The sequence below is a fragment of the Echinops telfairi genome, unplaced genomic scaffold (assembly GCF_000313985.2).
Source record: "Echinops telfairi isolate 266 unplaced genomic scaffold, ASM31398v2 ScPeMD7_655;HRSCAF=1070, whole genome shotgun sequence".
NCBI lineage: Eukaryota > Metazoa > Chordata > Mammalia > Afrosoricida > Tenrecidae > Echinops > Echinops telfairi.
This window is the reverse complement of record NW_022104553.1, coordinates 14,176,126-14,201,668: the sequence shown is the minus strand read 5'-3', so window position 1 is coordinate 14,201,668 and position 25,543 is coordinate 14,176,126. Positions and strand designations below refer to the sequence as shown.

Genomic DNA, 25,543 nt, shown 5'->3' with positions numbered 1-25,543 from the left:
GGAAGTCAATCTTGCAAGCTGAAGCAGGGAACTGCTAAGGCAGCTGCACCCTGGTGCGACCATCACAAAGCAAGAGACCTGAGAACTCACCACCCATTTATCCCTCCGCCTTTCAATTAGCCCCACATGTATTTATTGGCCAGGTTGGCACAATTAACTCAGGGGGTTTGAGGCTGTAATCATTGCAGCAATGTGACCTGTGACCCTTTGCACCAACCCTGCTGGCCTGAGTCATCACAACTGCACCTGAGCCCGCTGTTGCAGCCAGCCTGAGGGGCTTGCCTTTCTGCAGCCCCTCTACCTCACCAGGTTACATGTTGCCCATGAGTGTAGCAACTGCCTTTGCAGTCTCCTCGCATTGCTCCTGCCCCACGGCAGCATGTCACCATGGGAAAACACGGCTACAGACCCACCCCAGTGCAGTAAAGGGCACAACACCTGAGAAGTTGCTAAATTGTGGCTAAGATAGCTACCACAGGCTCAACAGCCCTCCTTGTGAAGGCAGGCCCCGCCTCATTCTCTAGGGTGGTTACAGGAGCCAATCCTGCTTGGTCTACCAGCTGTCCTGCTCTCTATGCCCGGCAGAGGTTCTGAATGTGCAGAATCCCTTCCAGGAAAACGGCAGCTCACCACCAAGAGGCACAGGCTACCTCCTCCCAGGGCACCAACCCTTGTCCCCACCCAATCCCAAGCAGACACACAGTTGACAGGAACAATAAAGTTTATTGAACCATGGCTTAGTACAGGCGCTGGGGTTTGCCCATGGTGCTCTTAATGTACAAAGCACGGACATTCTGCCAGTTCTTCTTCAGCAGTGAGACCAGAAAGTTGACAGCCAAGTGGATGTTGTACACAAGTTCATCGTCTGTCATCTTCACGTGGCCAACTGCCACGGCCAGACACAGCACCTGGGGGAGGAGGGAGCAGGGAGGGTCAAGTCAGGGCTTGTGCCCACGCTGAACACCCCCGACACTTCTGAGGCCTGAACGAGGCCAACCCCGGAGCAGCAGGCTGTTAGTGAACAGGCTCCCTCCTGCTTAGCTCTGGACTGCTTTACCTCTCCAAGATGAGTGCGGAGCCCCCCAGCCCCACTTTAATCCCACCTTGCCAACATCAAAGACTTCCTACCTTCTTCATCTGGAACTTGATGGTGGACTTCACCTCGTCAACCTTGGCCACCATGTTCTCATTGTGGGTCAGCAGGGAAGGGAATTTGCCAGCCTTATTCAGGCCTGGGCCCAGAATTCGAGGAATCTGCTTGATCAGGGACTCTGAGGCCAAAAAGGCATCATACTTCTTGGCTGATAAAGAAAGGATGCCAGTCGGTCACAGGATACTCACATACACTGGCCAGTGTACTGCCCCCAAGCCTTCCCAACAGCACCACAGGGGGAGCGAGCACACCCCATCAGCACACCCTCCCCATCATCGGCGTGCAGCTTCCACCGCTGACTAGCTTCACCGTCTGGTCTCTGCATGGTCCACATTCACAGGAAACCCCAGAAGACCAGGCTGCCTGGGGTCAGACTCAAGCTCCACACTTCCTACCTGTTCGGTCACCTCTGCTCACTATCAAGAACCACTGGGCTCCCTGACCTGTAAACGACCCCCAATGCAAAATCAAGCCTGCCAATAACCACAGCTAAGACGCCCGCTGCAGGAGCCACCCCCTAGACACTGCCCGCCTCCAGCTGCACTCACCCAGCTTTTTGACCAGCTTCTTATTCTTGTTGAGCTTCTTGAGCGCCTCGATGTCCATGTGAGGGATATCCACGGCCTTCGCTTCATCGCAGTGCTGCTGGTCCCCAAGGACACACACGGAGAACTTGGGGCGCGGGGTGGACTTAAGCCTGCGTTGTAGGGTACAGAAGAGGTCACTGCCAGGCCTGGGCCGCAAAGGCGGGTGAAGGATCTGGGGCTACAGCCAAGGAGAGCCTTACCCAGAGAGTACACATCACCAACAACTAGTCTGGCTTCTCAAACTAGCCGGCGGGGTCGGCCGAGGCCTCCCCACGCCTCCCCTCACGTTTTAAGACCCAGGGTGGGGGTCCGCTCAGCCACGCCTGCCCGGAGCAGGGGGTCCGAGCTACCCTGGCACGTCAGTACCGCGGTGCCTGCCTGCCTGGCTCAGCGGGAGCCTGAAGGGAGGCGCGCAGGCACGGGGGCACCGAGGGCTGGGTGAGATGAGAGCGGTGCCAACCTGACGGTGCCCGAGAAGCGTTTGTCCTTCTGAGGGTCGTAGTTCTTCAGGCTGATCTGCAGCTCCACCGTCTCCAAAAACCTGGGGGAAGGGCACAGACGGTTACAAACGCCCGGTTTTCCCGAACCACGTCGGGCCTGGCCGTCCCCGGGGAGGTGCACTTACTTCCGGCGTTTGCGCTGGTTCCCGTGCAGAACTTCCCGCACCGCCTCGTAGAGGGTGTCGCGAGAGACTTTGCTACTGCGGGAGCAAGGGCAGACAGACGCTCAGGGCCGGGGAGCCGTGGGTTCTACTCCCTCAGCTTGTCTCCTGGTTTCGAGACCGGGGGACACGCCACAGGACGGGCCCCAGGTGGGGCGCTTTGGGCCCGACAGCCAGACCCATGCACGGCCCACGGAGGGTCGCATCTGGCGCGGAAGCCGCAGGTTAAACCGCCCCACAGGGATGCCGAATAAAGGCCCCCAGATCCCGTCCGTAAGAACCGCATTCCCTGTGGGGTGCTAGGAGGTGCGGATGGCGGCAGATGGGGCTCTAAAGGGCACCAACCTCATGACTTCTAGCGCTGCAGCAACCGGAAAAGAGAGTAGCGAGGTTTGCGCATGCGCTCAAATAGGAGCCCTGCTCTCGCGAGAAGTTCCTCGTTCCTCTGGCCTACCAGCGCCCTGCAGGGCCGCGCGGTCCAGAGGGGCGACACCGCCGGCTACCACTGGAGGGCGATGCCGCGTGCTGCAACGCTGTTAAACCTAGGATGCTGTCATTTCGGGTGCCCAGTGTACCCTGAGAACATCCCATGCGTGCCAGCTGCCCTTAGGTTTTGGAAAAGGGCTGGTTCCAGGATTCAGTATTAATAGGCACATGTATATTACATCCTTAAAGGTACAATATCTTATGGTGGCTGAGAGCATTTAATTAGGCTACATTTGTCTTTCCCACTTCCTGAATCCTCTGTCTTAACAGATTATCTGGTCCACAGGCTCTATTTCTGGCTCAGGCCAACCTCCCTCACCATCTTGCTTTAATGGGCTCATGTCTTCCAAGTAGGTTTTTGTAAGGGAGGTGGCAAGTTCTGTTGTTGACCCTCAACCCCCTGCAGTGGACGGAGCTAGGAAATAAACTTACCTGATCGTTGATTCATTCACATGCGCCTACCAAGCGTTTACTATGAACAAAGTACCCAGCTAGATGAGGATACGCTTGTAAAGAAGATGTCCACACGCAATACTGCACACATGATCTTTTCCGTCTTTCCCTGTTCAGCGGCCCCCATCCTCTCCTCTCCTCGGCACACAGTCACAAGAGGACTCCTTCAGATCCCTCCCCAAATGGTGACTGCCTGAGAGCTTCCCCAAATCCACTGAGACACCCCCACATTTGAGTCTCCCATCCCCATTCCCAATAAGCAGCGCTAACAAGGCTGGGGTTATACCTCCGATGGTATGGTGGCTCCACGTGTTGGGCTGCTAACCACAAGGTCAGCAGTTCAAAACCACCAGCTGGTAACAAGGAGAAGGATGAGGACTTCTGCGCCCATAAAGTATTACAGTCTTGGAAACCCACAGGGGCAGTTCTCTTTGGTCCAATACGGTCATTGTGACTTGGCATCAACCAGATGGCACTGAGTGCGGCGATTTTGAGTCCCCAAGCCTGAGTTGAGTAGCATCACAGACCACCTGGCTCACAAAACCTGAATGAGCTACTTAGCCAGCCTGTACGGAACATAGTTTCCACCACCTTCCCCCCCCCAGAATATTTTACCAGGAAAATCTGCCCCTTGTCATCGAGCAGAGGCTGGAGTGTTGCCAGCAAACACCCAAAGGTAATGAGAAGACAGACATTGCCTGTAATAGGGCACATTATTGAACTTGCCGGTTTTTTGTGTTGTTGTTTTTTTAATTAAAAACCTTTGACAAATTATTCAGGTCAGATAAAAAATTTAAAATATAGATGTAAATGGTCATGACACACATTTAATCGCAAGAGCTTTGTGTAGAGCGCACAGGCCTTCTGGATTCCCGGAGCATCCCACAACTACTCTGGGTCTGCTGGGACCCGTCGGGGCCTCGGGGAGAGTCTCTGTTCCTGAGGCCAGAGGTAGCAGCGAAGACACGGGCAGCAGGGCCAGCAGCCCAAACAAGGACAGCTCGTCCTGCCCCTGCAACCTGCAAAGCCCAGACTGGGTCTGGCGCCTGGGAAAGCAGGGCGCTGAGCCCCGGGATGGCCAGCCTCAGCCAGGAAGTAGGGCAAGTTCATCCAGACAGAGAGGCCTTCAACGGTCTGCTGCCGAGTGGTCCCTGGGCAGAGGTCAGGCCAGGTGTCTTAGGGCGGCCTGTAGGGACTTCCTCAGGAAAGTTGAGTTGAGTCCTGCAGCAGTAGCCAGGCCCCGCCTCTGGGCCTCAGTGATCTGGGGAGAGGGCAGAATCGGGTCAGGACTCCAGAGGCCCCTCCCTGTCCTCCCCACTCTGCCCGTGGTCTCTGACTGGGAAGGAGAGAGGAAGCCAGATGCTGGGAGGAGAAGACTGCTCTTGAGGAATCCCATCTACCTCGTAATTTCACAGGCTTCAGGCAGAACCCTGGTGGTGTTGGGCTGCTACTCACAAGGTCGGCAGTTCAAAACCACCAGGCATTCCACCAGAGAAAGAGGAGGCTTTCTGCTCCCATAAAGGATTGAAGTCTCGGCAACCCACAGGGGCAGTTCTATGGCCACTATGAGTGGGCACTGAGTCAATGGCAGGGAGTGAATTTGAGAGCCTTACCCCCAGCCACACTAATTACTCCTGGATCCCGGACGGCACGGCTTATACCATCTCCTTTGCCTAGAATGCCCTCCCCCATCTTCAGCCCTTGACACCCAACTCTCTCCCAACTATCTCTCCCAACTGCCACTCATACAAGGCTTAGGTGCCCTCCTCACCTCCCAGCCGGCCCCAGCAGACCTGACAGTGATCTGCTGCTTGTATCTTTCCCCACTGCTCACTGGCTCTGGGTGGGGGGAGATCGCAGCTTGAGGACAGGGACTTCGCTGGCTGCTGTTGACCCCCCCCCCCCTCCCCAAGGCCTCTTTGAGCTTCTGGGCCATCAGAGTGATGGCTGGGTGAAGGGCCTGTGGGCGGCTCCATCCCTCCGGCCCAGGCCTGAAGCTGTGGGCAGGCGGGGCTCTGCGGGGGCCCACCCTCACTCACGCTGGCCTGGTACTTGGTCATCACCGTCAGCATGAGCTTGGCATAGGCCATGGATGTGGTGGCCGCCGGTCCAGCTTCACAGAGCTTCTCCACAAAGACGCTGAACTTCTCGGGGGTCAGCTCCACCTACCCGCGTTGGGGAGCCAGAGGGGCATCACAAGGCAGGCCTGGGCTCACCCATGCAGCCAGCCCTGGCCTCACTTCTCAGCTGGGTGACCTGGGGAAGACTGCTTCGCCAAGGCCACTCGGGTCCCCATGGGTGAAGCAAGGCACGTTTACCAGGCTGCGAGGGCTGTGACAGGGTGACACGGAGCCCATACACTCGAGGGTGGCGCCCAGCGATAGAGGAGCGAGAGCCCCAAGCGCTTCCGAATAACGGCAACCAATTAATAACCACGATACAGGCTGCGGGGAGAGCGGTGGGAACGCTAACCGCAGCAAGGCGGGCAGTTCAAAACCAGCAGCCACTCCACGGGAGAGAGATGAGGCTATTTGCTCCCATAAAGAGTGAGCCTTGGAAACCCTATGGTGGGTCGCTACGGGCTGGAAGGGACGCAGAGGCAGTGGGTCTGGTTTGGGGTCTGCAACAGGCGCCGTCCGGAGCACTTTATGCCAATCATCTCACTTAAAGGGCACCACGGTCTCGTGTGGTATCGCTACGTCCCCTCACCAATGAGGAAACTGAACATCAACAAGATATAAGCAAAAGAGGCAGGTCCACGGGAAAACCACCAATACGTATTCCGTTTAAAAGGCACGGTGGGGAGAGGCAACAGTGAGTGCGAGAAAGAAAGAAGAAAATGCTCTAAAATTGCTTGTGGTGGTGATTGCACAGGTTTCCTGGATGGGATTAACCGATGCAATCATACACCAAGCGGATCATGTGCCAATAAAACTGTTTAAAATAAAACATAGGGTGTGATTGGCACGTTATCATTCCTATCAAAAGTAGGGGCCGAGCACATCAATCCCCTCCTTCTCCTTGACCTCCCCAGGCCGAGTGCCAGCAGCCGGCCCTGGGCAGGGGAATCTGGACGGCTGGGGGACAGACGGCATGTTTTCTTCTTACTCTCTGTCCTTTTGAGCTTTAAGATCATGAGCCACATGGAACTCTTACCGCTTCAAAAATCAAACATTTACATAAGCTCTAAAACTCGCTGTCACGGACTTGCTTGACTCACAGCAACCCGATCCGGGCAGTTGAGATGGGGAGGCCCTGTGGGTTCCTGAGACTAACTCTTTATGGGCATAAACAGCCCCACCAGGAGTGGCTGGTGGCTTTGAATTCGGACCTTGTGGTTAGCAGTAGCCACTACACCACTGGTGCTTTGAAGAAGCCCATCAAACTGTCCCTCCCCTGAGACTACCCAGTGTGGCGGAGGTGAGCTGGGCTCTACAGAGCAGTCGAGCCTCAGCGACAGGCCCTTCAAGCCCGCGCACTGTCGTGGGTACCCTGCTGCCCGGCAGCTGTCCCGAGCCCCTCCACAGCCAGCACTGCCCTGTCCACTCCTCTCGCTCACCTGCTGCTCCAGGAGGGACTGCAGCACCAGGAACATCTCCTCCTTCCAGGGCAGCTCCAAGATCTGGCTGCAGAGCAGAGGGCTGGTGAGGAAAGCGGCGTATCCCCCACCCCCTAGCCTGGCACCCCTGGCTTCTACCCAGGGACAGCCAAGCTGCAGGGCCAACAGCAGACGTGGTCAGGGCCGCCTTCTCAGTAGCCACTGTACAGAGCTTACCGTCAGTGCTGGGAAGGTCCCAAAACCTCCCGAGACCCCCAGGAGCTGAGAGCGAAGGGCTGGATATTGCTACAAAGCCCCCTGGAAAATACTGAGTCCAAAGGTAGGGGAGAGCACCTGATGTAGTGAGGGACCACACAGGCCACCTGAAGCCGGCAAGCCTCCCTGGAGCCCCGCCCACCAAGACACCCACCCCACAAGCACAGTCTTGCCCTTGTCTGAAAAGGCAGCAGCATCCCACCGTGGGAACAGTGAGACTTCTTGGGTGGACAGACGTGGGCTGGATTCCAGGCTCCGTCACTCGAGGCCAGGGTGACCTCTGGCCCAGTCCCTTAACCCCGCCTCTGCAATTCACTTCTCCTGTTTATAGGGTGGCGGCAGCTCCTACCTAGCCGACCCCCTTTGTAACACAGACAGGTAAGGGGTCACAGGCAGCTGTCTCCTCTCGAGTTCTCCTCGGATTTTCTATTCCATGCCCGTGTCCCCTGGGGGATGTAAAGGGTTTGCTCGTCGCTTCCTGCGTATCTTGATGTCCCAATCTGAATACCGACGCTGACACACGTCGTGGTTGGGCCCGGATGCGGAACGCAGTCCACGTTCTTGTTGTGAGGGCCATCACCGGCTTTATGTACGGCAGATGAGCCACGGCGGCAGCCGCTGGGCCCATCGATCCGGTCGAAGGGCTTCCTCTTCCTCGCTGCCGCTCCACTTTACCAAGCACCATGTCCCTCTGCAGGGGCTGGCCTCTCCTGACAGCGTGTCCAGGGGCACGAGATGTGGTCTCGCCGCCCTCAGAAGGTGCCAAGCAATACGCTCAACCCTTCACAGGCCAATCAACACGCTCAACCCTTCACGTGCGCTGGTGCACTTGCTCTCCAGAAAAGCCCGCTGGTGCACAGGATCTGCACACGGGAACACGGAGGCTCGGAGAGATGGAATCGCCTGCTTGAGTTCACACACAATCACACAAGAGAGGCAAGGAGGAGAGCCGAAGCCAGCATCCGTCACCACTGCCGTGTGCAGCTGCCCTGTTGGCTGCTCAGAGCAGGGCTGACCAATGGTGTCTCTGTGTTCCCCGAGGTGCCTGGCACAGAGCCCATACCCCCACCTAGCAGGGCAGAATTAGAGAAGGCCGCAGCCCTGGGCTTAGAAGCTGCCCGGAATGGCAGGTGGCATGAGCCCACAGGGGGAAGGCACAGCCGGGTCCAGGCAACAGAGAGGGGGTTTGGCTGAGCCGTTGCCCATCTTTGAGGCACAGGAGCAGGTGCCCACTCGGCACCAACCCTGGGTACCAGGAGCAGGGCTGAGCTGGGGGAAGAGGTAGTGGGGCAAGGCAGCCTAGGGGGTCAATCACTCACCCCAGCATTAGCCCCTGCGTGTCCGGCTCCACTGCCTTCACAAGGCAGCACAGCAGCTCCAGTTGAGCTGAACCTGGATGGGGGCAGCAAAGGGGAGAAGTCGGGGCAGGGGGCAGGGAAATGGCTTCGGGAGGAGAGGGGCATGCCCATTCCATCCCTGGAGCATCACCAGGAAGCCGCAGGCATATTTATCTACTGATGTCCTTCTCCTGCTGTGTCCCTTCGGTGAGGGGCACTGGGGCCAGGACAGCATGGGCCGTGATCAGTCTGGGGGGCTGGCTGCAGAATTACCTGGGCCGGGGGCCTGGAGCACGGGGACCAGGAGGGCTCTGCAGACAGAGTAGGCGTACTTGGCACAGAAGGAGGTCAGGGCGGCCGTGAGCAGGCGGGAGGCCGAGGATGTCAGGGACAGGATCTACATCAAGGGCAGGGGACAATCAGTCCGAGAACTTTTCCCTCCTGACGATGCTCACATACACTGTACAGAGACAGAGAGAAACCAGTTCTTCTATCTAAGTTCTTCTATCCCATATGGACCTCCCGTAGCTCCCCAATCCCTGAAAGCCTGTCAATCAGCTTCCAGGTCTAGCAAGTTGCTAGGAGCCAGTCAGGGGGACTCCCCAGGATCCCCATCCTACCAGGCTACCCAGCCTGAGAGCAGTCTCTGCCCCCGACTCCCTGGTGGTCCCAGGGTCTCCTGATACACCTACCCGCCCAAGAAAGAGGCTCCTGGCCAGCACGGTGGCGGTGCTAATGCTGAGGTCTGGTGACAGGGCCAACAGCCAGGAGCAGAGCTGCAGGAGGCCCGTGTCCGGGAGCTGGGGGAGCTGCAGCTGGGCACACAGCAGGTCTACCTGCCAGAGGGAAAGTGGGGCCCCTGGGTAAGGCAAGTGGGGGAAGGGAATCAGGGGAATCAGGGGCTCCAGGAAACCACTCAGGGTGACCCCAGCCCCTGAGGGGCAGGGAAGAAATAACCAACTGCCCCCCTTTCCAAAAGCCCCACCCGAGGCATGTAAACAAATGGAAAGGGGCCTCAGGCCCGGCGTGCGCTCTGAACTCACCTGTCTGGGGCTGCATTCCTGGAGAAGCTGCAGCTCAGCTGGCAGGGCACCCTGGAACCCCTGGGAAGGCAAATCCTAAGTTAGGGCTGCCAGAGCCCTGTGCTGGGCACAGGAGGTTGTTTGGGTCCCCCAAAGAGCCTACCAGAGGGGGGCACCTGGCCTGGCATCAGGTGGCCTATCTATACTTGAGCCAAGAAAAGCCCCAGCAGTGACTGCCCTCAGACCGGTCAGGCCTCCAAGCACTGGGCTTCCCTGGGCATGGCAGGGGTCCCTGGCAGAAGCCTGCGGAAGGGCTAGGGTAGGCAAGGTAGCATATGCTCACCTCCCCAGAGGTCTTCAGCAGCTGCTGCAGCCTAGGAAGCTGGTCCTGTGGAAGAGAGTTCAGTCTCTGCCGGGCCTGACTCCCGCAGCAGGGCCCCAAGCCCAGGCCCGCTCTCTTTCCAAGGAGACCCCAGACCAGTGAGAGACGATTCAAGGAGCCAAAGACACAAAGTCTGTTGAGGAGGAGGCGTCAAAAAGTTTGAGAAGCCTGGTGGCATAGCGGTTATACACTGGACTGCTAACCACTAGGTCAGCAGTTCAAACCCACGGGTCGCTCTGCCGGAAAAAGATGAGGCTTTCTGCTCCCGTAGAGTGTCGGTCTCAGAAACCCACAGGATTCTGCCTTGTCCTCTGGGGTGGCCATGAGTAGGCATCCACTCGATGGCAATGAGTTTGGTTGGTGTGGTGTTTTACTTTTTTTTTTGGTCAAAGTTTGTGGGAAAGTGGATTTTTTTCCATGGCTTTTTGATGCCCTCTCTTACGGTGACAAGGATTTAAGAACCCACAGTAGACAACGCCTGTGTGTGCCCTCAAGTGTCAGAACTCATGGGATCCACTCTGCATCCAAGCCTACTGGGGCACACCCAGGCCCAGGAGGGAAGGCTGGCGGGATGCTGACATGACCACCCCCTGCCAGGAGAGGGCGCCAGAGCCTCAGATCATTAGGACAGGTGGGCTTCCCACCAGCAGTAAACTACCAGATTCCCTCAACAACCTTTTGGGAAACACTGTCCCTACCAGCCTTCAAGCCCTCCCCTAACAAAACAAAAAAAAAACCCAAAACCCAAAATCAGAATCTCTTCTGATTCATTCCTGCTCCTGTAGGGCAAGATCGGTCTTGAAAGAAATACAACCTTCATGGTCCTTCGAGGCAAGGATGCTGGGACTTGGTCTCACATCCTTTGGACATGCTGTCAGGAGAGACCAGTCTCTGGAGGGCAGCGTGCTGGTAAAGGGGAGCAGCCGTGCAGAGGAAGACCCTTGGCAAGATGGACTGAAACAGCGGCTGCCACATGGGCTCAAACACGACCACAGCTGTGAGGCTGAGGCGAACCAGGGCAGTGTTCCCTTCTGTCACACACACACAGGCAGGGGCTGATACCCAGGGCTCAAGTAGAAAGAAAGTGCTTTGAAAGTGATGATGGCAGCGTACGTACAAATGTGCTTGACACACCAGATGGCTGGATGGATTGTGCTAAGAGCTGTACGAGCCCCCAAATAAAATGATTTTTATAAGAAAAGACAGGATTCAACTCACCCTGTGGGTTTCAGAGACTGTAACTCTTTACAGGAGTAGAAAGCCTCTTTTCCCCTGCAGAGCAGCTGGGGAGTTCAAACTGACCTTGTGGTTAGCAGCCCGGCGGGAATCCACTATGCCACCAGGGCTCCAGCCCGGCACCCAACTCCCAACTCCGAAGGCTGCTCCAAGCCCCACCTCCACCCCAGTACCTGGACAGCTTTGGGCAGCTCCAGGGTCTCCACCAGATCCTTCGAGCCCTCCGGCTTCGGAGGCGCCTCTCTGGGCTCAGCACCCACTGCAGGCTGGCTCAGGACTGGTGATGCGTCTCCTCCACAGGCGGCGGATTCCAGGGGCTCCTCCTCCTGAGCGTCCTCATCCCTTTCCAACCACCGGAACTTTTTGGAGGCCCGCTCGCCCTCAGGACTGGCGGGCTCCTCCGCGGCCTCCTTCTTGCGTTTCCCAAGCTGCTGGGAGTCGGCGTCTTCTTCCTTCTCTTCCTTGCCTTCTCCGGCATCTGGAACCTGGGGCAACTTCAGCCCCTTGCCCCCTCGACCCAGTTGCGCACACAGGCCTCGGAGCTGTCTCTGGCACGTTTCCGACAGTGGGGAGACTTCCTCAGCGCAGAGTCCCACCCCCAGATCCCTTTGCAACAAAACCACCAGGGCTCGTAGCCAGGGGTCGGCGCCTGGGTCCTGCCGGACAATCTGCAGCACAGGGAGGAGCGCGCTCTGGGGCAGCGATGGCCGCACAGCCATCAGCAGGGCCAGCAGGTTTCTCTGGCACAGCAGAGGCAAGTGCTGCAGCAGCGGCTTCCTGTGGGGCAGAGCGGAGGGGGCAAGCAGTTGGCGGCATGTTAAAAGGCAGTGGGGTAGCGCTGCGGGGTGGAAGGCAGTGGACAGACCCGGCGCTGAGAGGAAGTACAGCAAGTCTGTGTGGTCAAATAAAGTAGAATAAGGGAAACCAACAAATATTGACTACTATAAATTGGGGAGTGGGGAATCAGTGTGGACAGAAAGGGGGGCAGTATGGGAATCCTTCAACAAGTATTCCTTAAACAGCCTGCTCAAAATGTCCCTGCTACCTCTATTTCAGCTCCAAAATTCATATGGGAACCTACTCACCCATAGATTCATGTTTGGTCGACGTAAACCAAGATGATGCTTTTTGTATATTTCCCTAAGTACACATTCAGTGCCTGGGTACAACATATATGCACACACAGCTGTGGGCTCAGTTGGAGGCGTGTCTAATTGTTTCCAGGATGAATGTATGAGATCCAAACCATCTCACTCCACTGGCAAGGCTTGTCTGAGGTCTCGGGAGCTGCCGGGACTCGGGCCCTTCTCAGAGGGTGCCTGCGTGGAACGGCTCCTAGGGTCAGGACTCCCCCAGGTGCTCCCCCAGAGGGGAATAATTTAACTTTTCTGTGCCTCAGTTAGAGAGCCTTGGTGGTGTAGTGGTTACACGTTAGGCTAACTGCCTGGTCAGCAGGTCGAAACCGCCAGCCACTCCACAGGAGAATGACAAGGCTTTCTACTGCCCTAGAGTGACAGTCTCAGAAACCCACTGGGCAGTCCTACTCTGTCCTCTAGGCTCGCTGGGAGTCGGCATCGACCGGGCAATGAGTCTGAGTCTGAGTCTCAGGGTCCTCGGCTGTAAAAGGAAAGTTGCCCAGCCGGGCCTCACAGGATGCCGCAGCGAGCAGGGCAGGAGTGCCACGGGCGGAGACTTACAGCTTCAGGCGGCAGTCGGGCCCCTCCACCACCGGCTCCTCCTGGCACAGCGCCCCGAGGAAGGGACCCCAGGCGAAGGGCTCCCCGCGTCTGCTAGCCAGTGTCTGTAGCACCCGGAGGCCGCCCCGCGTCCCCTCGGGCCCCGCCTGCAGCGCCTGGAGCAGGAGGCGCGCGGGGCCCTCCAGCTGCGCCCAGGGAGCGGGATCCGCGTCCTCAGCCGCACGGGTCGCCATGGCCGGGGCACCGGGGCCGCGCCGCGCCTTGGTTTTGCGCCTAGGCTCCGAGTCTGGGGGACAGCGCCCCAGCGCCCCGCTCGCGCCCGGCGCAAGCCCTGCACAGCGCCGGGAAAGGCGCCCGCACAGGCGGACCAAGGCTCGCGGAGCCTGACGGCGCACGCGCCGCCGGAAGGGGCGGGGTGGGCGGGGCCGAGGGCGGGGCTTGGCGCTGAGAGCAGGCCGGAAGGGGCAAGTCCAGTAAGGAACACTCCTCCTAATGGGCGGGGCCCACGGCCCAGGCGGAGCCAGACCGGGGCGGGGCTAGCCAAAAATGGGTGTTTGTGGGCGGGGCCTGGCTAAAGCCGGAGGAGAGGCGGGCGGCGTGGGAGCCAATCCTCAGCGTCTTCCTTTCTTCCGTCTCTGAAATATCGGATTAGAATGGGTGTCTGTTATATGGACCTTCTTTTCCTTCAGGACCAAAGCTGCATTTAATTTTAACTGGCGCCCTTGTTGCTTGTTGATGGGCATCGTTAAATCCCAACCCTAACTTCACCTGGTTCAAAAAATGGCCCCATTTAGACTTCAGACCTCTCCAGAAAGATGCGTTCAGTGTGCAAATATCCCTGAGAGTGGGGTCGCTATAAAACCTAACGCCACCGATAGGGCCAAAGACTCACTCCTGTGAACCTCCCCCCCAAGACTAAGCTGTCTCGCGCTGGCAGTTTCTAGGAGCCCGGGAGCGGCCCTGCACTCCTCTTTCAGTGTAAGGAGACCCGCTGGCGGCGGCAGGCTTCCAAACCCACTGCCACGGCGTCAGTTCCGACTCCTAGCAACCCTACGGAGGGAGTTTGGAAAAAAGAGGGAGGGGGAAAAGAACCTCAAAACTCCCCACCTCGCCTGCCACACACTCATTCAATAAAGGCTTTGTTCTAGGGGCAGGGTGAGGACCACAAAGGGGCCTGCCTGCCTGCCTGCCTGCTGCTGATGGGAAATCTAATATTTGACTGTGACAAGTGGTTTCAAGAACAATACTGTATCGCAAGGTCCAACCATTGTGGAAAAGTGTTCTGGTCCCTTTAAAACACTACAGTAATAATAGAAGTACCATATGACCCAGCAATGCCCCTAGGTATAGAACAAAAAACCCTAAAGGCACAGAATCAGCTCCTTGTACATGTGTTCAGTGCAGCATATTCACCATAGGCAAGAGACATACCACTTAAACCACCCTCCACAGAAGGATGGGTAAGCAGAAGGTGGCACATGTATACAGTGGAATCCCACTGTGCACACGAAGCCCTAATGTGTGCTACAATATGGGTGGAACTTGAAGGCACATGCTGAGTGAAATCAGTCAACCATAAGAGCACGAATACCACTTGAATAAAAAGACAAGACCAAAGAGCAAGCAAATGCTTAGAGACTCACGTTTATTAGTGGTTACCAAGGGTGGCAGGGAGGGAGGGCTGTAGCTTGTGGACTATTGCAGTGACCACAAGGGGAAAATCAGGTTGACTGAGGGTAGGGTTGCGCAACCAGTTAATGTAATTACTGTCGATAAAGTGTACACCTGAAGTGGTTGGCAGTTCGAAACCACCAGCAGCTCCTCGAGAGAAAGACTGGACTTTTGAGTCCCATAAACAGTTAGTCTGGGAAACCCCCAGTGGGTCACTATGAGTCAGCATTGACTGGATGGCAGTGAGTTTGTAAAAAGTTGAACGGCAAATTTGGTGTGACAGAAATATTTACAAGGATGAGAGAGAGAGAGAAGGTGCTGTTCACACAACCAAACACCTCATGGGACTTGGACCCGGGGTTTGGTGGATTCCGCTTAAAGGTGGTTTCCTAAGGACATGTTTAATGTTTCTGATCTACCTCCTAGTTGAATGGTGTCTGGGGTCTTGAAAGCTTGCAAGCAGCCAATCAAGGTGCAACCACTGGTCTTCATTTGCCTGGGACAAGAGGAGTCACAGTCAAGAGTTCCTGTGCTAGAAGATCAAAACAGGGGAGTGTCTAGCTCCCATTGCTGCCCATTTTAGGAACGGATTCTGCAGAAGAATTGGGATCAAAGGGAAGAAAATGCAGAACAGCATTTCAAACTCTCATGGAGTCCAGACTTTCTGGAGCCAGGTAGGCTGGATGGACCTTATTATCCTAGGAAAATGTTTAAACTAAAACGATCCCAATAGCCTCATAAAAACACATACTAGTTTAGCTAACTTGTAAAAGAAGGTCTTCCTTGAGCACTGTACTTTTTTTTGAGGCACAGTCTGGTAAACAGTGGACTGATAATAATCCTAACATCAGTGATTCAAACCCACCAGCTTCTCTGTGAGACAAAGATGAGACTGTCTACTCCCATAAACATTTACAGCCTCAGAAACCCTATATGGGGTTGCTATGAGTCGGAATTGACTTGATGGTAATGGGGTTTGGATCTCTGAGATTAAAGTGACAGCAGCAATTTGGAAGTAAGTTTAGAGGGCAGGGAAGCCACTGCTGGCGAGTTGGTTCTGACTCATAGTGACCCCACGGGGCAAACCATAAGGTTTCCAAGGCTATAATCTTGATGGAAGCAGAAAGCCTCATCTTGCTTCCAGGGAATAGCTGGTGGGTTCAAACTGCCGACTTTCTGTTCACAGCCACTGCATCGCCAGACCTCCTCCAAGGGGACAGTGAGTTTTGTTAACAGAGGCGGAACAGCTGGAAGAAGGAGCGAGGGAATGCACCAAAGGACTGTCCTCATTGTCCCCGAGCCACACCTGTAGAAACTGGAATCAGTGTAGTTTGCTGGGTTTATTCTCAACAACAATTAATTTTATAAAGAAGACTGCAAGTAGGGAAGGGGGAATAGGGTGATTTGGGATAGAACATTCTGGAAAGATAAGCCTGAGGGAGAATCAATCGGGCCCATAACTGGGGCAGACCTTTCCAGGGAAGGGAAACAGTAGGTTCAAAGGTCCCGGGGCTGAATCAGCTTGATGGAAAGTAATAGGAGGGAAAATCAGAAGTAAGGGGGACAACTTATTCATGCCAGACCTGCAGGCCAGGGGAGGACTTGGCTTTCACTCTAGATAGTAAGGCACCTTGGAGATACTTTGAGCTTGATCTGATTGTCATTTGAGTCAAATTTTTCATTTTTTCTTAAAAGGCTTCAAGTTGTTACTGCTCCCTGGGAGATGTCCGTGTTAGGGAATACTTCTCAGACACAGCAAAGGTCCAAATCGCAGGAAAGAAGTTCCTTCCCAGAACCTTCTCTCCCAGGTCAGCAGTTCTGACGTCAGAGGGAGGACCGTCCTAAGACAAGGTCTGTCTGGCTCTCTCCCCTCTCTTCTCCGCCCCTGCTCTCTCCTCTCTTTGCCTGATTCAAGGACTCTGGTAGATCAAGTGCCCTTCACGGGATCGGGGTGGTCATTACTTTTCCCCCATAACACTAAGATGCTATGGGATCCACAGGCTTCGTGACATGTCTGCAACAGACTGAACACAGGAACTGTCTTACTGCCCTCATCCGGGGTGGGGACAGGGTTTGTGGGCCCACTAGGAACTCTTCAGACACCCCTGGAAATGGCTTACTTGCATTTTATTAGTTTCCTTTTAGAATCCTTCTACGAAGAAGCAAAGTTAAAAATCAGAGAGAGAGAGAAACGAACACTCCCTCCATCCTCTGGGGAACACTCCATGCCTCTCCAAGTTTCCCAGCCTCGTCACTGTTGCACCCCCATTCTCACCCCCACCACCGCCACCCCCACCACCACCCACCACCACCATGACCACCCAGGGAAAGACCCAACCACCAATCAAACTCTGCCCCCTTCATCCCAGCAAGTTGATCCTGGTTCTAGGCGGCCACGGTCAAAACTGCTGGCATCCAGGAGGAGCTCCAGGAGAAGGGGAGAAGAGGGGAGGCCCCAGAGACCATGGGCAGGGCCAGTCTGTGAAGACCACATTGTCTTCCGGCTCAGGGTGCCGGAGGAACACGGCTGGACTCAGCACCTGGGTGTGGAGAGAAAAGCCAGTGGAAACCCATCAGCTCCAAGCCTGGCTGTCCCAGAAACAGGGGACCTCAAGGGCCATAAGTACGACTAGGCAGGTTGTGCACTGCTCAAAGGTGCTACATGTAAGCCCGCACCGTTAACATTATACACAGTATTGACATTTCTCACAGGCGTGCTAAGCCATGGCTGGCAGCCTCCCCTGCCCCGGCCCCACCCCACCCCCCACCCCCGCCATAATCACCTCACTCCCAGAGGGCAGCAGTACACTCTCAGGCCAGGTAGGACCAGAAATCAAGGCCTTCTGTAAGGGGGCCTGGTGCTGGTAGATGCAGTCAGACTTGAAGGGACAGTGGCCATTCCCCTGCCAGAAGAACCGGCATCGGATCTGGCTAGGAGAGGGAAGAGGAGGAGGAGATCATGGCTCTTATGTCTTGTTACCCAGGAACTGTGTGGCCTCACAGTTGACATGGAAGTTGGGGGAAGTTGTCCACTGCACAAAGGCAGCACAGCTAAACAGGCATTATAAACAGCAGGGATTTTACATTTATTATAATCATTGGGTTCGCATTCGGCTGCTAACCGCAAGATCAGTTCAAGACCACCAGCCGCTCTGTGGGAGGAAGAAGAGGCTTTCTACTCCTGTAAAGAGTTACAGACTCTCAGAAAATCACAGGGGCAGGTCGGCCCTGTCCTGCAGGAGTCACCATCGACTGGACGGCAGTGAGTTTGGTTTGGTTACAGTGTCCATCCAGTAGATGGTAGTAGAGAGTCCTTGGTGGATGGCAAACCCCAAACGGAACTCCCTGCCCGCCAGTCAGCACAGACTCAGGGTCAAAGCCCGTTTGCGTTTGCAAGACTAATTTTTACAAGAGTAGAAAGCCCAGTCTTTCTCCCCTGGAGTAGCTAGTGGTTTCGAACTGTGGACCTTGAGGATCGCAGCCCAACTCGTAACCCCTATGCCACCAGGAGCCTTTACGGCAATGGATCTCAACCTTCCTAATGCCTTGTGTTGTGGTGACCGCCCCCCCCAACCATAAAATTATTTCGTTGCCATTCATAACTAATTTTGCTACTGTTATAAATTGTCATATAGATATCTGCTGTGCAGGATGTATTTTCATTGTTACAAATTGAACTTCATTAAAGCATAGTGATTAATCACAAAAATACGTAATTATATATTGTGAAATATTTGTTTCTAATGACAAATCAATGAAATGTCTTGAAGCATGGTGTAGCATGGGTCACAGTCTGTACGCCAGGTACTCGTGGGCGTCTCTGCATGTGGGTGGACCCGCCTGGAGAAGGATAGAGGAGCGGTGTCCGGTAGCTACGACCAGCAGAAATATGTGTTTTCGAATAGTCTTAGGCGACGCATGAAAGGGTCGTTCAAGGGGTCGCGACCCACAGGTTGAGAGCCACTGCTTTACGGGATAAATCGTAAAAAAAATATTCCCAGTGAGTCAATTCTGCCTAACCACGGCACCACCCGGGCTCCTTCCTTCAAGGCAAAACCTCTGATTGTCTAAGTTTCCCTTACGGTGAACAGTGGTCCTGGGAACCTCCATTCTCGTTTCCCACCCCTACCCCCCATTCTCTTCCCCTCACCTAAGGGGCAGTCACACCACCAACATAGCGCCAGATCGCCACACAGACAGGGTGGCTCTGGGACCAGGCTCCAGCAGGGTGCCGCTCTGGGATCTGGGCGTTTGCGGGCTAAAGTGGGGATGACTGGACTACTGGATGGGACAAATTGTGACTTATACGCCAATAAACTCGTTGTTTAAAAAATAGCACGGGGGCTTTAGTTGAGACATTTCCCAATTCTGAGATTTCCAGTCTCCCTTTGTGAAAGGACAGACAGAGGCGGGCTTCGTGGGTAACTTGTGGTCTGCGTGGCATAGGGCTTACGCGTGGGGCTGCTAATTGCAAGGTCAGCAGTTCAAAAACATCAGCTGATCCTTGAGAGACGGGGCTTTCTGCTCCCGTAGTCTCAGTCTGGGAAGCGCACAGGGCAGTTCCACCCTGTCCTACAGGGTCACTAAGATCGGCATCACTCAGTGGCAGTGAGTTTAAGTTGAGGGGTGGGGTGTGAGCTGCTGAAGAAGCACATGCTTCCTTCCTATGGAGAACAGGTGAGGAAGCACAGAAAGAGCAGAGCAGGGGTCTGGAGACTTTTTCCTGCATTGTCTCTTTGGGGTTAGCCTCAGCGTCTGCGCAGGACCCCCCCCCTCCCCCAGTGATTACCAGGAGCCTGGGAATCCCCCAACATAGCTGCCCCCTCTGTACCTCACAAGATACAGCCTCCCTCCGCCACCACCCCTCCCCACAGCCCACTGGTCTACAAAACCCCACTCAGCCTGCCCAGTGCCCACCCCACACACACCGCTAACTGCTACCAGCCCCAGCATGTGCCACGGCCACCTCCGCTAGAAACGCCCGTCATGGGACACCCTCTCAACCACATGCTCAGTCAGTCACCCTGATGGGACCTTCGTCTCTTCCACGCTCCCCTCCATTCCTTCTGGAGTGAGCTGGGCGCCAGTCCCACCCCCACCCCCGCCCAGTGCTATAACCACTGCACCACCAGAGCGTCTTATGGCACTAAGCTAGAGGGCGGGGGCTATGGGAGGGCAGGCTTTGTACAACATCCTAGCAGGGAAACAGGGCCCTGCTGCTGCAGTCTCAGCCGCTCACCCTGCTCACCCCGAGTTGGGGCGCACTCTGAAATCCCGAAGACAGCCCAGCCTGCACCCCACCAGCTGTCTCCAGCACTGCAGGGTTTGGGGTCTTCTGGACTGGGAGCCACGTCTGAGCCCCCTCAGCCAGGCCCCCGCCTCACCTTGTCCGAGCCTTGAACCTCTGGATGAGCTGCGCCTTCTTGGGGCCCTTGCCGACCCAGGTTTTGTTAGGGATGATGAAGCTGGAGCGCACGCGGCACTGGGGGCAGGACCTGCGTGGTGGTGGTGGTGGGGCGGGGCCGAAGGTGGGAGGAAAAGGGTCAGGAGTTACAGCGGGGGGAGGGGGGACCCGGCCCTGTCTTCCCACCTCCCTGCCCCCCATCCCTGCCACACTGACTTGATGATGTCCATCGGGAAGTCCGGCCGCTTCCTGCGCCAGGTGCGCAGGCAGCCCAGGCAGTAGGGGTGGGGGCAGTTGGGCAGGATGCCGAAGACCCCCTCAGTCTGGGGCTTGTCCCACACCTTTTCTATGCAGATGCCACACACCACGTTCCGACTGTCCTCCTCCTCCTCCTCCTCCTCCTCCTCCTCCTGCAGCCACCACGGGGTCAGGTCATGGCCTTTCCCAAGGAGACTCCCAAAGAGCGCCTCCCCTCCTCCAGCATCCCTGAGATGAGATTCAGACACAACACATCACCCCCTGCCTCCCTCCCCCACCTACACCCCTACTAACTGCTGCACCTCAAGGTTCAGGCTCTGAAGCAGAGCGATCTCCCCCGCAAGGTCTGACTGGGACGGAGCCGCCTGGGAGTAGCTGTAATCTCTGACGACCGCTGTGGAGAGAAAACCAGATCTGAGTCCCACACACTCCTTCAGGTAAGCCTCCACTGAGGACCTACTGTGTGCAAGGCTTGTAGTGGTACAAAGTCCTGCCCCTAAGTAACTCAGTGTCCACTCCGGATTGGGGAGCACCTGCGTGATGCAAACTGTGGGTGCTTAGCTGCTAGCAGGGGTTGGAGGTTTGAACCCACCCAGAGGCACCTCTGGAAGAAAGACCCAGCAATGGACATCAAGATGATGGGCCAGGGAAACCTGACCCACATGGGACTGGTCATCAGGAGTCTGCGTGGACGCCACGGCCACAGGCATGTGTTTCTATGGGCGTTTCTGATTTAGAGCCCTAGCTGACCTCCGACCTTGTTGCAGTGTGAACTGTGTGACAAGAAGGAGCCCTGGGGGGGGCGGGCAGTGGGTTGCGGGGGGTGGGGGGGAGGCTGCTAACTTCATAGTTGGTGGTTCAAACCCCATCTCCACCCCCCACCCCCGCCACTCCTGGAAGAAAGAAGAGGCGGTCGGATCCCATAGAGAGTCACGATCACCGAAACCTTTGCAGGAACAGCTCTATGCTGTCATACGGGCTCCACATGGGTCGGAATCGGCTCACTAGCACTGGGTTTCGACGCCGAATGCTGGGCTAAGCACTTTACACCGACGAACCCATCCTGACTCCCAAGCACCCTGTGAGAGGCAGGGATACCCTTTCCTGAGGTGTGTCCACCCTCACACAGCTACAAGTGGTGGAGCGGGGTGTGCACCGTGGCCGATGGACTCTACCCTGGCCATCTCCTTCTAGAACAGACAGCCCAAAGACCAGAGGAACAGCTCACTGCTGAGGGGCACTGGGAAGGCAGTCTGGGCAGACTGGGGACTGCTCAGAGGCAGAGCGAGGACTCTGGTCCTGGTGCCCCTGTCCACTCACCTGAAGGAAACAGGGATGTCCAGGAACTGCCGCCAACCTCCTCTGCCTTGTTGGTTGGCGGGTCCAGGCTAGGCTGGGTGCCCCTCCAGGACCCGGCCACGTTCCAGGCCACAGCCGCGGAGGGCAGGTAGACGGGCTCAGAACACCTGCGGGCCAGCCCCAGGCGGGGCTCCAGCACGGCCAGCTGTGGCTCTGAGCCATAGTGATTCCAGCCCAGAGGGTAGGGGGGCTGCTGCGGGTGCTGATATCTGTAGGGGGAATAGGAGGGAAGGAGACAGGGACAGCCCCTCAGGACCAGGAGCTAGCCCTGCCTGGGGTCTGAAGTTGAGTGGGAAGAAGAGAAGTTTCTTTCGGGACCCCTCCCTCCCCTCCAAGTCAGGCTGGGCGCAGAGGTGCTTACCTGCAACGATCCCCGTAGAAGCAGAAGCCTTGATGGAAGAACCTGCAGACCTGGGTCACCTTCATATCATAAGCAAAGTGGTAGCTTGAACCCCAAGGACAGGGCCCAAAGCTGTAATTCCTAAGAGATGACTTGAGTCATACCAAGCCTCCATTTCAATTGCGTTCTCTTTGTGAGCCTCACGTACCAGGGCTGGCTTCGGGGAGAGACCCAGGCAGTCACGCCGCGTCCCCGGTCTGCTTTAATGCTCCCCTGTGACCGTCTTGAAATCCCTGGTAATTTTCAACCAGGGGCTCTGCATTTTGTCTCGCACTCTGTCCTGTGGGAGGTGGTCTAGGAGCGGTTGGTGGGTTTGAACTGCTGACCTTTTGGTTAGCAGCCCAACTCGTAACCACTATGCCATCAGGGCTCCAACTGCAGGGGTTGGACTGAGGATGAATTCTAGCCTCCCAGGAACCTAGACTAGTCCAGTCCAACCCTGGCGTGGATGCCCTACCTCTTTCCCACAGCACAGCCTGGGCAGGACCTGGCAGAGAGGTGGGTGGGGAGTGATGACAGAGGGTCTTGGGGGGGTAAAGGTGCCAGATGGTACTTTTTTTTTTTCCAACGTAAAACATCAAACAAAAACCACCAGCACTCCCTCGCCTGGGTGCTGCTACAAGGACTGACATGACAGACCTCAAGGGGGCAAGGCGGCCGGCAGGTGGGCACCTACTTTGGACAGGAGGACCGTGTGGGTGTGGCGGCCAGGACTGTGCTCACTAGTAAAGAAGGCAGGGAGAGTAGAGGTGCAGGCTTCTCCATGAAAAGGATGGGTGAAGTTCTGGGTGACCCCTAAGGGATTATCCTGTCAGCCCTGATTCCCCAGAGAAGGAGCCTGAGGCCCTCCGAGAAAAGGGGCTACCTAATTCTCAGGCTTCCAGCCCAAGGAGGGGGGGGGGCATGTGCTCTGAAAGTGTGGCCTTCCTCAGATGACCTGAGGAGGCCAGCTTCCCAGAGAGGCCGCCACACTAGCTCTTCCGGAGAGGGAGCGGTCCAGAGACAGCACTCCACAGGGGCTTCTGGCCCTGTACTTGAGCCATCGAACAAGGGCCAGGCTTTGTTACCAGGTGTTTGAGGAAAATGCAAAACCCACTGCTGTCCGTGCAGTCAGTTCTGACCCACGGGGACCCTGTAGACAGAGTCGCAGTGCCCCCTCTGGGTTTCTGAGGCTGAGTCCTGGAGGAGCAGTGGGTTACAAGTCAGGCTGCTGACTGCACGTCAGGAGTTTGAACCCAACAGGTGTCCCGTGGGAGAGAGATGAGGCTCTCTGCTCCCATAAAGATTTATAGCCCAGGAAACCCACAGGGGCAGTTCTACTCTGGTTTTTTGTTTGTTTGTCTGTTTTTTCTGTTTTGCCAATCGTTTTATTGAGATATAATTCACATATCATATACTTCCACAGTTCAGTTATATTTTAAGAGTTGCGTATACACCATCACAATAAATCAGTTCTAGTGCATCCTCCCCCATCCTGTATTGTGTGTGTGTGTGTGTGTGTGTGTGTGTGTGTTTTAAATCATTTTATTGGGGGCTCATACAACTTTTATCACAATCCATCCATCCATTGTGTCAAGCACATGTGTACATTTGTTGCCATCATCATTCTCAAAACATTTGCTTTCTACTTGAGCCCTTGGTATCTGCCGACAAAATAATCATTTATAAATGATCAAGGGTTCATGAGAGAGGGGGTGGTGGGGAGGGAGGGGGAAATGAGGAGCTGACACCAAGGGCTCTACTCTGTTCTTGAGGGCTACAATGGGTTGGAATGGACTCATTGGCAGTGTGTTCAGTCTGGATACATCTTTACAGGAGCAGAGGGCTTCATCTGCCTACCAAGGAGCGGTGGTTGGGTTGGAACCGATGACCTCATGGTTAGCAGTAAAGGACTAACCCACAGCCACCAGCACTGCTTGTGTTTGAGCAAAGGGCCTCTGTAATTTAAAACTAAATAAATTTGCTACGGTTAAGCAAATTAAACAGGTTTCTTTCATCTGTCCATGTACAATCCACCTGAGACAACACCACTAAGAAAGACGAGAAGGGATTCTCAAATCAATTTGATCACAAAGCTACCTACCAACGTACAATCAAACTTGTCGATGAAAAAATCACAGCATGAGGAAGTGCCAAGTTAGCTCCTTTGAGCCTCAAAATAAAATGTAGTTAGCTCATTTTTCCCTTCAAAAACAGGGGCTCAGAGAGAGTGAGGCTCACAGCGAGCGCTAGGCCTCGCACCCAGGTGTCCTCTCTCATCCCAGACTCCTCTCCTTAGCCAGGATCAACTCGTCAGGGCTAAGGGCTGCTGGGGGGCAGGAAATTTCTCAGGCCAAGGTCTGAGGCAAAGTGGGGGGTGGAGGGGATACAGGAGACAGTCGGAGGTCACAGGTGATACAGGCCTGGAGCTTCAGAAAAGGGGGTTCGGTGCCTGGGGTCCAGGAAAGGGCTGGAGCCGTGGGCCCCTGAGCAGTGAGCCTGGGGCATCAAGACTGGAGGAAGGGTGCCAGTTGGAAGTGGGGACCCACGGGGTCTGATGGAGCTGAGGTTCTGGTCAGGATGGGGAGGTGAACCCTGCCAAAGGAACCCTCAGGGTGGGGGTGGGAGGGTGTTCAATCCGAGAGCTTAACCGGGCCTAGGCTGCCTCTTTCCTGGCCCGGTCCAACACTCACTCGGCTGAAAATCTCTTCTCCTTGAATGTCCATCCTTTTGCCTACCTTTTTCTCCCTGGCTGCCTTTCTTCCCAGGCTGGGAAAACCACTTCATACTGGAACCCCAAGACCCCAGTTATCCCTTGTTTAGCCAAACTTCACCCCCCCTCTGGAGAACAGACCAGATCCTGCGCTCAGGGAGCTCTGGTGTTTGGGGCAGAGAACCCTTCGCTGGGGTAAGAGAGCAAAAGCCAGCAGGGAATCATTGCGCTAAATGATCAGGCCTGAGCTAATGTGGAATCAGCTGCGTGGCGTGGCCGCGGTTCCTTGCCTCCCGCCCCTGGTTTCAGCCTCCTTCTATGCATCATGAAGGGGTCCTGGCGGGTCGTGGTTAATGTGCTTGGCGCCAAACCAAAGGATGGCGGTTTGAACCCACCGTGGAAGAAACCTGTGGCCTTCGCTGCTGTAGAGTCACAGCTTGGAGACCGACGGCGCGGTGCCCTGAGTGGCAGAGCTGCTCTGAGTTGGAATTGACTAAGAGCAGCGGGCTTGGTTGGGGGGTTGGTGTGGATAATGAGGGGTGGAAGATGGTCTCTAGCCACTACCGTCCTTGGAGGAGGGGGTAAGCAAGCCCCTTCTCAGCACTATACCCTCAAACTTGACCGACTTCACTTTCAAAGGCCATGCTGAACAGCAAAGCGTTCTTTTCTCCCCTGCGGCCCTGTCACCCACCTGTATGACCGCTGGGAGTGGGCGCTGCTCGCCCTGCTCTGCCTCTGGCCAGTGCTGTCTGGCCCCGCTCGCTCCATCCCAGGGACAGCCACTAGTGAGAACCAGGTGGGCGGCTCCTGATCCTCTTTTATCCCGCCCTCTCAGAGAAGACCCAATGGGAGCAGGGGCTCTGCCGCCAGGCCCGCCCCTTCCCGTGGCCCCAGACCTGAGTGGAGGGATGGAGGGGGCGCGCTGGATGGC

The 25,543-nt window shown here is 55.9% G+C and overlaps 3 protein-coding genes and 1 long non-coding RNA gene across 4 annotated transcripts; all 4 read right to left on the bottom strand.

Moving 5' to 3' along the window:
- Positions 1-703: 703 nt before the first annotated feature.
- Positions 704-2,779, bottom strand: RPL10A (ribosomal protein L10a). The gene is made up of 6 exons (XM_004717220.3): positions 2,747-2,779; positions 2,366-2,440; positions 2,201-2,281; positions 1,702-1,850; positions 1,129-1,301; positions 704-908 (listed from the first exon to the last, which is right to left on the bottom strand). Exons 1-6 carry the CDS (start codon positions 2,749-2,751, stop codon positions 738-740), a joined length of 654 nt encoding a protein of 217 aa, XP_004717277.1. The 5' UTR covers positions 2,752-2,779; the 3' UTR covers positions 704-737.
- Positions 2,780-4,150: 1,371 nt separating this feature from the next.
- On the bottom strand, positions 4,151-13,061 carry FANCE (FA complementation group E). The gene is made up of 10 exons (XM_013008468.2): positions 12,829-13,061; positions 11,305-11,908; positions 9,857-9,901; positions 9,535-9,594; positions 9,184-9,327; positions 8,765-8,888; positions 8,474-8,546; positions 6,900-6,966; positions 5,380-5,505; positions 4,151-4,601 (listed from the first exon to the last, which is right to left on the bottom strand). The coding sequence occupies exons 1-10, from the start codon at positions 13,059-13,061 to the stop codon at positions 4,503-4,505; spliced, it is 1,575 nt and encodes a 524-aa protein (XP_012863922.1). The 3' UTR covers positions 4,151-4,502.
- Positions 13,062-16,811: 3,750 nt separating this feature from the next.
- On the bottom strand, positions 16,812-20,176 carry LOC123521938 (probable E3 ubiquitin-protein ligase makorin-2). Its single transcript, XM_045292365.1, has 4 exons — positions 20,120-20,176; positions 19,884-19,994; positions 17,283-17,430; positions 16,812-17,039 (listed from the first exon to the last, which is right to left on the bottom strand). The coding sequence occupies exons 1-4, from the start codon at positions 20,131-20,133 to the stop codon at positions 16,899-16,901; spliced, it is 414 nt and encodes a 137-aa protein (XP_045148300.1). The 5' UTR covers positions 20,134-20,176; the 3' UTR covers positions 16,812-16,898.
- A 1,477-nt stretch (positions 20,177-21,653) lies between these two features.
- On the bottom strand, positions 21,654-25,344 carry LOC123521962. Its single transcript, XR_006680293.1, has 3 exons — positions 25,304-25,344; positions 21,882-22,001; positions 21,654-21,729 (listed from the first exon to the last, which is right to left on the bottom strand). It is a non-coding gene; the product is annotated as an uncharacterized LOC123521962 (long non-coding RNA).
- Between the last annotated feature and the right edge of the window lie 199 nt (positions 25,345-25,543).

Bases quoted from the DNA above. Each gene is read 5' to 3' on its own strand.
- FANCE (XM_013008468.2), bottom strand. From the start codon at position 13,061: ATGGCGACCCGTGCGGCTGAGGACGCGGATCCCGCTCCCTGGGCGCAG. The intron at 9,595-9,856 runs GTGAGCATATGC...TTGCCTTCCCAG, and splicing joins TGCTGAAGACCTCTGGGGAG to GGGTTCCAGGGTGCCCTGCC. The intron at 8,547-8,764 runs GTAATTCTGCAG...GCCCCCATCCAG, and splicing joins GCTCCAGGCCCCCGGCCCAG to GTTCAGCTCAACTGGAGCTG.
- LOC123521938 (XM_045292365.1), bottom strand. The intron at 17,431-19,883 runs GTGAGGCGGGGG...TCCCTCTCCTAG, and splicing joins AGGTTCAAGGCTCGGACAAG to CCAGATCCGATGCCGGTTCT. The intron at 17,040-17,282 runs GTGATTATGGCG...CTCCACACCCAG, and splicing joins TGCTGCCCTCTGGGAGTGAG to GTGCTGAGTCCAGCCGTGTT.
- RPL10A (XM_004717220.3), bottom strand. The intron at 1,851-2,200 runs GTTGGCACCGCT...CCTACAACGCAG, and splicing joins CGCTTCTCGGGCACCGTCAG to GCTTAAGTCCACCCCGCGCC. The intron at 1,302-1,701 runs GTGAGTGCAGCT...TTTCTTTATCAG, and splicing joins GAAGCTGGTCAAAAAGCTGG to CCAAGAAGTATGATGCCTTT.